Genomic DNA, 11,787 nt, shown 5'->3' with positions numbered 1-11,787 from the left:
CCAGCTCTCAGGATCTAGGCCTTGTGCAAATGACTCAGCTCAGTTCACTCAGAGAGCTTCATTCTAGTGTTGGGGACTTGAAAACTGATCCTTAGGGCACAGTGGCATGGGTTACATGGGGGGAGTGAGAGTGCAGTGGGACACAGTGAAGAGATCTTGGAAAAAAACTAACTCCTGTTGGGGAAATATAATTGAAAACAAAATCCCCTGCCAACCCAGAAAACCCCTCCACAAGGGTAAAAAAGAAACAGTGTTATTATTGACTAAGCATTAAAGCAGAATGTGATACACATCACAAGCAATCCACTAAAGAGACTGCAAAGACAGAAAAAAATATTACCCTTTTATATAGCCAAGTGAATACGACTTATTGTATCCATTTTCTCAAGATAAACGATAACTGGTCCTCAAGTAAGAGGACTTGGCAGCACCTCACTCTAAATTTACCTAGTAAATGGCAGCCACCTGTGTCTGCTAATTGCCTTTATCCAAAGGAAAAATCGATTTCCTCTATCTTAATGACAAGAGGTAGGTTGCAAGTAAGAGCTAGTTAGGCACCAACTGAAGTTAGGCTCCTACCCTCCCACAGGAGCTGAGAAAGAGACCACTATCCTCCTCAATTGTTACATTTCAAAGGGATGGCTCCCAGGTCCTTAAAAAAAACATTCCGGGGTTGTAAAACTGGTAAGAGGTTTATTTACCTTTTAAAAACATTTACATTCATCGCAAAGCAGTAGAGAAGGTATTCACAATTACAAGTTCTCTAAAGTAAATCTCTCAGAAAAGTGAGGGAAAGAAGTCTTTTCCCTTGTTGCGCCATGGAAAATAAAATTCTTTTTCTTCTAATTTGTATTCACCCTTACACCACTCATTTCACAAATAACATCACCATTAAGATTTACTAAATGCTCTGGGAGAATGATTGTCAATGTGTGCATTCAACTTCCAGAGTAAAAAAATAAAGAAAGAAAATAAAGATTTACTAAATGCGGGCCGGGCGCGGTGGCTCACGCCTGTAATCCCAGCACTTTAAGAGGCCGAGGGGGGTGGATCATAAGGTCCGGAGTTCAAGACCTGCCTGGCCAAGATGTTGAAACCCCCGTCTCTACTAAAAATACAAAAATCAGGCCGGGCGCGGTGGCTCAAGCCTGTAATCCCAGCACTTTGGGAGGCCGAGGCGGGTGGATCACAAGGTCGAGAGATCGAGACCAACCTAGTCAACATGGTGAAACCCCGTCTCTACTAAAAAAAATACAAAAAATTAGCTGGGCATGGTGGCGCGTGCCTGTAATCCCAGCTACTCAGGAGGCTGAGACAGGAGAATTGCCTGAACCCAGGAGGCGGAGGTTGCAGTGAGCCGAGATCGCGCCATTGCACTCCAGCCTGGGTAACAAGAGCGAAACTCCATCTCAAAAAAATAAAATAAAATAAAATAAAATAAAAAATACAAAAATCAGCCGGGCGCGGTGGCAGGTGCTACTAGGGAGGCTGAGGCAAGAGAATCGCTTGAACCCGGGGGTCAGAGGTTGCAGTGAGCCGAGATCGTGCCACTGCACTCCAGCCTGGGTGACAGAGTGAGACTCTGTCTCAAAAAAAAAAAAAAAAAAAAAAAAAAAAAGATTTACTAAATGCTCACTATATACCAGGTGCTCTGCATACAACTGCCTCAGTCAATCCTCTCAACAACCTGAAAGAGAGATATTGTTATTACCATCCCTCCAGGGCCCACAAAGGTTAAGTGACTTGCCCACAAGATCACACGTTGAGTAAATGGCTGAGTTAGGATTCCAGACCAGGGCTGTGCGATTCCAAAATCAGCGACTTTAGTCTCCAGGCTACGAGGCTGCCAGAGACAAGGCTGAAACCTAGTAGTAGTTCTTACAGGGCCCTATCCTTGACTTAGGGACTGAGGGGTGCGGTGAGGTGTGGAGAGGGGATTGGGTTGGCGGTAGAAGGCTACTCCCAGGCGCCATGGAACTCCCAAAATAACCCCGTCCCAAGGCCAGGGAATACTGAGAGATAAAGGACAGGTTGCACGCCCTCCAAAAAGCGGCATTTTAGAATTTACACAGCACCCTAGCACACAGTTAAACGTGGGCACACGACCACGCCCCGATTTCGCGCGGCTGGAACGTGCGCCCCGCCATCAGAGTCCCGCCCGCCAATCCATTCTCTCGGTCTTCTTCTGCTCCGGTATCGCAACTGCCTCGATTGGTCGAGCCTGGGCCAGCATGGCGGCGCCCATGTAACCGGGTCGGTGCCGCAAAGGGAACGGCGGCCGCGGCGCGGGCCCCGCGGGGGTTAGAAGTCACCATGCTAAGGGCCGCGTGGAGGGTGTTGAGTTTGATTCGGACCCAGGCAGTCACCCAGGCCCCAGGCCCCGGGTTGCCGGGCGGTGGGAGCGCCACGTTTCTTTCCAACCAGTGGGGCCTGCAGCCTCGAAGTGAGGAGCTGAGAAATGGGACTGGGCGCGTAGGGAAACAGGGTTCGGCAGAGATAGGGGAGAAGGGAGCACAGGAATAGGGGACATGTAAGCGTCAGGATGAGGGAGAAAGGGTGGTGGTTGCGCTAGAGGTGAGACAAGGTGTGAGACACAAGGGGTAGGGAAGAAATGGGGCAGCGTTTAGGCTCAGAAGCGCATAGACAGTGGCGGACGGGCAATGTGAGGGGCACAGAAAGGCATTGAGGGTGGACTATTTAAGCAGATAGGCCTCAGCCCTCTCTCTTCCCTTAGGTTTCCTCCAGGCCACGCGCAGATATGTCGTCCGGAAACCAGGTAGGAGTTCCTGGGGTGGGACTTGGGGCGGAAGAACGACCTCCTGTAAGGATTAGGGTGGATAAGGGCACCGATGTGGAGAGTTAGACCCACTAGATGGGGTGAGGCAGAGGTCCTGAGCAGGAGCCCCCACGTCCACCTTACACAAAAGCCTAGGCCTGCAACCTGTATGGGGAGAGAGGGGTGTGAAGGGCGGGAGCAGGAGCTTTACAGGTGAATGAGTGAAAATGAACTTTCCAGAGGGAGTGCATGCATGGCTGGCATCACCCAGGCTCTACCTAGAGTATGGCATTTTTTTGTCTGCACTTCTGAGATGCAAGATGTAGTTTCCCATTGCAAGTCAGTACCGCGTAGTAATTCAGATCCCTCTTATTAGGTAAATGATATGGGGCGAGGTACTTCCTGTCTCTGATTCTTAATTCTAAAGTGAGTGTGAAAGTATCCATTTGCAAGGATTGTTAGGATTCATCGATAACACATGAAAAGCATCCTTAGCATTATGCTCAATTAAATATATTAATAATATATATTAGAATTTATTGTCTGGGGCCGGACTCAGTGGCTTACGCCTGTAATCCCAACACTTTGGGAGGCCGAGGCAGGCAGATCACTTGAATTCAGGGGGTCGAGACCAGCCTGGCCAACATGGTAAAACCCCGTCTCTACTAAAAATAAAAAATAAAAATTAGCCAGGTGTGGTATGCACTCCTGTAATCCCAGCTACTCAGAAGGCTGAGGCAGGAGAATCACTTGAACCTGGGAGACAGAGGTTGCAGTGAGCCGAGATCGTGCCACTGCACTCCAGCCTAGGTGACAGACCCAAGACTCCATCCCAAAAAAAAGTAAAAATTGATTGACTGGACATGACCCCAACACTTTGGGAGGCCAAGGCTGGGGGAATCACTTGAGGCCACGATCAAGACAAGCCTGGGCAACATAGCAAGACCCTATCTCTACAAAAATTAAAGTAGAATTTATTGCCATTAATATATTTCAATAGTTTTTTCTGCCTCCCTATCAGAACCAACTTGAGCTGTTACAGACAGAAGATGCCTGATAATGTTATTTGCATAGCAGTGTGTGACTGGAGAGGATAAATCCATTTACCCTCTGCATCTCCCTCACCTCCAAGGATTAGCACAGGTGCACACATCAAGACTGAGATTTTCCTGTGATCTCTACTCGGTGCTTACATTTCAGGCATCATACAGCTAGCTGCCTTTCCTCAACCCCCTTATTTCATTTATGCAGTCAGCCAGCAAGTGTTTGTTGAGTGCCTTGTCTAGGCTGAGCCACGGACCAGACTATGGTGGATTCAAAGGTCAAACTCTGTCCTGTCCACAGGAGGATGCATCCTAGTGGGGGATCTGAGAACTGTAGAGCCAGATAGGGGTGTGAAAGATACAGGCACAGTGTAGGGTCTTGGGAAAAGCCATCAACTCCCAATATGAAATATCAAATCAGGTGCCCACAGAGTTTGCAGAGGAGAAACTGAGTCCAGAGATACCCAGTGCTTTGCTTGAGACCCTGGATGTCTCTTCCAGAGTTGGAGAGCGAGTGAGAAGAGCCAAGTCTGGGAGGATGGGTGGTGAGGTTGATTCTGGGTTTCTATCCCTTTATTTACTTAACAGTCCAGCCCAGGCAAGATGATGACCTGCCTCCTTCTACGCTGCTCCAAGACTACCAGAATGTCCCTGGAATTGAGAAGTAAGCAGGAAGAAACCTAGTAGAGGAGTCAGGGGACCCTGGGAGGACTGTCAGGGAATGGGGAAAGACAGTGGCTTTGAGACTTGGCTTGCTGTAGTTGAAGCTTGATATAGAAGGAGGCAGGGGCCCAGGTGTGGTGCGGATGGGTGGTCAGCAAGGCAGATGGTACTCATGGAGCTCGGCTACTTGGGGGTTTTTTGGTACTCTAGATGAAGACCCTGTACCACTAGATTCCAAGAAGCTACATGCCTCACAGGTCTTTGTAGAAATCTCTCATCTCTTGTTCCTCACAAAAGTTCTGTGGACCCATTTTATAGATTTTCAAGCTGCCCAGTGTGATACAGTTTTTTTTTGTTTTTTTTGTTTTTTTGTTTTTTTTGAGGCGGAGTTTCGCTCTTGTTACCCAGGCTGGAGTGCAATGGCGCGATCTCGGCTCACCGCAACCTCCGCCTCCTGGGTTCAGGCAATTCTCCTGCCTCAGCCTCCTGAGTAGCTGGGATTACAGGCACACGCCACCATGCCCAGCTAATTTTTTGTATTTTTAGTAGAGACGGGGTTTCACCATGTTGATCAGGATGGTCTCGATCTCTCAACCTCGTGATCCACCCGCCTCGGCCTCCCAAAGTGCTGGGATTGCAGGCTTGAGCCACCGCGCCCGGCTTGTGATACAGTTTTAAGGGGCAGAACTAGAGTTGGAATCCAGGGCTGACTGACACCAAAGCCAGAGGCCCTCTGCTCAGCTCCTGTCCAGTGTTGTGGGAGCTGGCCAGTCCCTCCAGTCCTTCTCGGTGTGCAATTTAACTTGAAATGTGTCAAAACACATTGAACCATGTTGTAGCTAAAATGGAAATCCTCTCCTTGCCCTCCCTGTGATGAGACCAGAACACTCGAGCTGACAGCCCCAGTTTCTATAGTCTTCCACCCAGCAAGCCAGATCCACACTGACTTTTAATTCCTGGGAAATGGCTCCCCACCTCCAGGGAGATTGATCTGCTGCAGAAGGAATTTTTCAATCATCTTTGCTTTTCAAACTAAAATGAAACCAGCATTGTTTCCCCCTCCCCCTCTCCTCCATGTCTGTCTCATTGCTGTGGTTTTCCCACAGGGTTGGTGATGTTGTGAAAAGACTCTTGTCTTTGGAAATGGCCAAAAAGGTGAGCATCCTCTGCCAAGCCTCAGCCTCCCGCAGTCCTCTCTGGGACTCCCTCCTACCCTGGTTAGCAACCCATCCCATGCTTCTCCAGTCACAGCACTTAGCCCACTGTCATTGTGTGTCTACTTGTCAATATCCCTAGACAGAGCATCTTCATAGCAGGGACACTTTTGTTCCCCCACCATACCCCTAGTATCTGACAAACAGGTGCTCAATGAATGAATGAATAAGTGTAAATGAATGAGCAAGCTTTGGGAACATTCATGCAACAGGTCATTTCTCCTGTCAGTGACTTTGGCTTTGGGCTCACCTGGATGTGGATAGCCACGTGGCTGGTCAAGGCCACAGTGAGCAGAGTAAAGTCGGGCCCTGAGCCTTATGTCCCTAGTTGCTGTAACTGTAGCCAGGGCCTTGGCGGGAGGAGGGAGGAGGGCTAGTTCTCAGAGGTGGCAGACTGCACAGATCTTCTCTGTCTCTGTCTTCAACAGAAGGAGAAGCTAAAAGTCATACAAGAACAGTTGATGAAAAAGATTGTTGAAAACCCTGAGGACACCAGATCCCTGGAGGCTCGAAGTTGGTCGGGGACCCTTGGGGAGTGGGGGTTTAGGGGAGCCCTAGCTGGGACCTGATCTAGGGCTCTTGTCTACAAGCACACTCACATGTGGCTTGGGAAAGGGAAGGACATGGAGGACCTAGGGCAATGAAAACTAGACTCTATGCCTTGTACTTCTGTGTAAGCTTGGGTAAGTCACCAACCCTCTCTTGGAGCCTCTGCTTCCTTGTGTGGAGATGGGGGAATAAGGGAGAGCAGGGCAGAGGTAATGTTACCCAACTCATGACAGCATTGTGAGAGCCAGCTAGAGGATGTGAATACACCTTGGAAACTAAAGCTCACAATGTGTGATAATAATAGTAAGACTAACATTTACTGAACCCTCATGTGCCAGACAGGCACCATGGTGCATTCCCAAGGGAATAATGTTCCTACTTTGGTTCAGGCTGGAACTGGCAGTAGTCTTCATTAGACATGAGTGAAAAGTGCCACCACTTTCCCCTCTCTTTGGGTGCAGTTTCTTTTCATTGCCCACAAGAGCAAGTGAGGTAGACCAGTAGACCTGCCTGGGGTCTGCACACTCTCTCTCCTTTGCCATCGGCCTTTATTACAGCCGCCGCCTCCTCTTCTACCCTCCTGCCTTCATTCTTTTCTCCTCCCTCTGCCAGGGATTCAAGTCTGCTGAGTTCGTCTTAGTTACTAAAACCCCACTGAGAACTGGACTCCAGGGTCCTCCATAGCCCCTTTTGAGAAGATGAGTTTCAGCTTCCCTTGCCCTGCTGAAGCCCTGGGCTAGGGACCATCTCAGCCACAAAGCCCTGCTTATCTTTCCTCACCCGTTTCTGCATTATCACTACTGAAATCCCCAGGCTGGCAGGAACAAATGTCCTGGACTGGCAAGGTGGTTACTGGGATCCTCTTTTTTTTAGAGACCAGTCTCTCTCACCCAGGCTAGAATGCAGTGGCGGGCGTGACCATGGCTCACTACAGCCTCAACTTCCAGCGCTCCAGCAATTCTTCTACCTCAGGCTCCCAAGTAGCTGGGACCACAGGCATGCATCACCATGGCAGGCTAATTTTTGTATTTTTGGTAGAGACAGGAATTTGCCATATTGCCCAGGCTGATCTCAAACTCCTGAGCTCAGGCGATTCACCCACCTCAGCCTCCCAAAGTGCTGGGATTACAGGCATGAGCCACTGCACCCAGCTCACAGGTGTCAATTCTGCCTTTCTGTTAATACTCAGTTTCCGGAAGGCCAGCTGCTTCTAGCATAGTGTCTGTTCTAGAGAACCCCTCAGGAACCAAAGCCCATCTTTGTGTTATTCCACTCTACACCTAAGGTAGTGTGTGACAGAGCCATGTGGTCAGGGCCCGGGTTCTCACTGCACTTTGTGCAGTGCTCCCAGAACTCAGTATGTGTACTGGGAAGGGCCTGCTGCTGTGACAGCCTCTTTGGGGCCAGCTGCTGCTTTTGCCGCATCTTTGCAGTACAGGGGGGAATTAAATAAGAGGATGCCTAAAAGAAGGATATTCCAGATTCTTGAGAGACAAGTGGGAGCTGGTAATTCTGAAAACTCATTAATCAAAGTATGGAGATAAAGGTGGCAGCAGGAAGGGGAGAGGCAAGGAGTAGACCCTTGACAGTTTTAGAATCTTACTTGTGCCAAAATACTACTGCATTGGCTTGGACCTCTAGTACAGTCTTGAATTGTTAACCACGAAAGCATTGTATCCTAGTCTAATTCCTGAATTAAATGGATAGTCTTACCATTAAGAGTGCTATTTGTGGCTGGACACGATGGCTCATGCCTGTAATCCCAGCACTTTGAGAGGCCAAGGCGGGCAGATCACTTGAGGTCAGGTGTTTGAGACCAGCCTGGCCAACATGGTGAAACTCCATCTCTACTAAAAAAAATTAGCAGGGCATGGTGGTGGGTGCCTGTAATCCCAGCTGCTTGGGAGGCTGAGGCAAGAGAATCTCCTGAACCTGGGAGATGGAGGTTGCAGTGAGCCGAGATCGTGCCATTGCACTCCAGCCTGGGCAACAGACGGAGACTCCATCTCAAAAAAAAGGAGAAAAAAAAGAATGTTATTTGCTATGATTTTTGGATGATATCTTTATCATATTAAGGGATGCCCCTTCCTTGAATTTTGCTTTTTAAAGGAAAGATAATGTCTTTAAGATAAGCCTTTGAAATCCTAAAATTCAGAGTGCATTGGGATTGATAGAGAGCTGTACAGAGCATTGGTAATTGTTACTCCTTGAATTCTTAAAACGTAACCCAGGCCTGGGCCTTTCCTTCCTCTGTGCCCAACTCTCATCCTCTGTGGTTTGTGGTTTCAGTTGTTGCCTTGACCGTCAAGATCCGCAGTTATGAAGAACACATGCAGAAACATCGAAAGGTAAACCCTGGGCGTCGTTCACAGTTCAACAGCAGCAGCCTTGGGGAGAGGGGCTGGGAGGGGAAGGGCTCTGGGTCCAGAGAAAGAGGCTTAGAAGCCAGTGGGCTATAGCACCAGAGTGCCCACCCCTCAGCTTCCGTGGGAAACATGTTTCTCTCCTCCCGCCAGAGGACTTGGAGCCTTACAAGGGCATGCTGAGTGTCACCAGGGGTTAAGAACACAAACTTTAAGGCCGGGCGCGGTGGCTCAAGCCTGTAATCCCAGCACTTTGGGAGGCCGAGGCGGGTGGATCACGAGGTCGAGAGATCGAGACCATCCTGGTCAACATGGTGAAACCCCGTCTCTACTACAAATACAAAAAAACTAGCTGGGCGTGGTGGCGCGTGCCTGTAATCCCAGCTACTCAGGAGGCTGAGGCAGGAGAATTGCCTGAGCCCAGGAGGCGGAGGTTGCGGTGAGCCGAGATCGCGCCATTGCACTCCAGCCTGGGTAACAAGAGCGAAACTCCGTCTCAAAAAAAAAAAAAAAAAAAAAAAAAACACAAACTTTAGAGCATGATCACTGTGTCTGGCACATGCTGAGTGCTCAGTAAATATGTGTTGAATGCATGAATGGAGTCAGATTGCCCGGAGTTCAAATGCCAGCTCTGCCACTTACACTTAACTCACTGTGCGACGTTAGGGAAGTTACAGGTCTCAGCCTCAGTTCTCTTTTCAGTAAGATAGAGTTCACACGAATACCTGCTCACAGGATTGCAAGGATTATGTGAAATAATAACAGCCAATGTGATGCGTATAAAGTCTTCAGGCTCTGTGTCTCATTTGACTCTCATGACTGTCTTTTTTGTTTGTTTGTTTTTGGTTTGGGGGGTTTTTTTTTGAGACAGGTCTCACTTGTTGCCCAGGCCAGAATGCAGTGATGCAATCTCAGCTCACTGCATCCTCTGCCTCCCAGGTTCAAGTGATTCTCTTGACTCCACCTCCTGAGCAGCTGGGGCTACAGGCACATGCCACCACGTCCAACTAATTTTTGTATTTTTAGTAGAGACGGGATTTTACCATATTGGCCAGACTGGTCTCGAACTCCTGATCCTAAGTGATCCAGCTGCCTTCCAAAGTGCTGGGATTACAGGCATGAGCCACCACACCTGACCTCATGACTATGTTTCTTTCCCATCTTAATGAGGAATAATCTAGTCATGGAGTGATTAGGTTATTCCTCAAGGCATCCACTGGGAAATGATATGTGGAGACCTTGAAACAAGGCAGTCTCCCAGGCCCATATTCTTAACCGTTATACCGTATCTCAGCAGTGTCTGGCACAGAGCTGCTGTAATTAGGCAAATGCTCTTATTTTTAGTAAAACACATGATGGTGAATATAGACTGGTCCAGCACCACACGTGGCACTTGAGGTCAGTGTTCCTTGAAGCCTGCTTCTTGGAGATCATGGTTTTGCTTATTTGGGGTGTGGAACAGCAGCTCCACTGCAGAGGCCCCTCACAGGGCAGCAGCCAGATGTGGGTAGGCATTGCCAGGAGGAGCACAAAGCCTTCCCTCCTCTCTACCCCAGCTGACAGTTGGCTAAGCTGTGGAGAGTCTGAATGGGTGATGTAAGAGAAAGAGCATGAGGTTTGAACTCAGACCAATAGATAGAGATTCAAGACCCAGTCTCAGCACTTAGTCCTAAGGACCTTTTGTGAATCAGATAACATCTTTAAACCTTTATTTTCGCATCTGTAAAATGGGAATAACAATGACAATGTGTCTCTCAGAATTGCATTAATATTTGCATAAGATTATTGAGAAATTTCAATAAAGTGATAAAATGACCATCCTTTGTTGCTGTGAACAACAGTAACACTTACATAATACTAAAAATAATGAGACTTTCTTACAGGACAAAGCCCACAAACGCTATCTGCTGATGAGCATCGACCAGAGGAAAAAGATGCTCAAAAACCTCCGTAACACCAACTATGATGTCTATGAGAAGATATGCAAGGAGCTGGGAATTGAGTACACCTTCCCACCTCTGTATTACCGAAGAGCCCACCGCCGATTCGTGACGAAGAAGGCTCTGTGCATTCGGGTACGAGTCAGAATTGCTGCTTTGCTTGGCCCCCCTGAGGGACTGGGATGGAGGAAGCAGAAGGGAGGGGGCCCTGGAATGGATCCAATGAGGTCACAGGCCACCAACCCCATGGAGAAAGGCTGTGGTTACCATCTGAGGGTGATAGTTCCCACCCCGACCTGTTCCAAGTCTTAGATTTTACATAGGATCATGAGGTCTTTTGCTGCCCCTTTTTACCCCCAGGTTTTCCAGGAGACTCAAAAGCTGAAGAAGCAAAAAAGAGCTTTACAGGCTGCAGCAGCAGCCCAAAAACAAGCAAAGCAAAGGAAACCAGACAGCCCTGCCAAAGCCGAACCAGAGATACTCAGAGACAACCAATAAATTCTGTTCAATCATTGCTTTCTGTCTTGATGAATGATAGGAGAGACAGTGGGGCTCTTTTTGGTCTAAGGAGGAGGAGAAATTTATTCTTTGATTCAGCTCTGGGATCTCAGAGTTGTGTGAGGCAGAGTCCCTGCCCTCACCTACCAGGGACACACACTCATGACACACCTCCCACACACTCATACAAACAATTACCTGTCATCCAGGTGATATATGTTTCAGTAGAGGGAAGACAGAGTACGTGACAGCACAGTGGAAGTGTGGCTGTATGGGAGAAAAGAACAGCTGTAAGAGATGCCTTCCGGACTGGGCCCTGAAGCATAAGTAGGAGTTCACTGGTTACAGACAGGAAGAGAAAGGCTCCTGGGCAGAAGGAATTGCAAGTACAAAGGCAAAGAAGTCTAGAGAGAGAGGCATGCTGTGTTCAGAGGCTGGGGAGAATAAAAAATAAAGCTTGAAAAGCTGAAGCTGAGGTGTGAGAGGCTTTATATGCTAGGCTGAGAAGATTGTACACTGTCCATTAGGCAGTGGGGAGACAAAGTTTTAAAACTGAAGAAGGAGTGGCTGGGCACGGTGGCTCGCACCTGTAATCCTAGCACTTTGGGAGGCCAAGGTAGGCAGATCACGAGGTCAAGAGATCGAGACCATCCTGGCCAACACGGTGAAACCCGTCTTTACTAAAATACAAAAATTAGTTGGGCGTGGTGGCATGCACCTATAGTCCCAACTACTCAGGAG

At 48.5% G+C, this 11,787-nt stretch overlaps 1 protein-coding gene across 1 annotated transcript; it reads left to right on the top strand.

The window, feature by feature from the left end:
• Nucleotides 1-2,185: 2,185 nt before the first annotated feature.
• Nucleotides 2,186-11,063, top strand: MRPS15 (mitochondrial ribosomal protein S15). Its single transcript, XM_003937497.3, has 8 exons — nt 2,186-2,443; nt 2,735-2,776; nt 4,408-4,483; nt 5,589-5,637; nt 6,125-6,209; nt 8,535-8,593; nt 10,492-10,683; nt 10,909-11,063. Exons 1-8 carry the CDS (start codon nt 2,314-2,316, stop codon nt 11,044-11,046), a joined length of 771 nt encoding a protein of 256 aa, XP_003937546.1. The 5' UTR covers nt 2,186-2,313; the 3' UTR covers nt 11,047-11,063.
• The last annotated feature ends 724 nt before the right edge of the window (nt 11,064-11,787 follow it).

This window comes from Saimiri boliviensis, chromosome 11, assembly GCF_048565385.1.
Source record: "Saimiri boliviensis isolate mSaiBol1 chromosome 11, mSaiBol1.pri, whole genome shotgun sequence".
Classification (NCBI taxonomy): Eukaryota; Metazoa; Chordata; class Mammalia; order Primates; family Cebidae; genus Saimiri; species Saimiri boliviensis.
The sequence above is the reverse complement of the archived record's forward strand: the minus strand, read 5'-3'. Positions and strand labels throughout refer to the sequence as shown.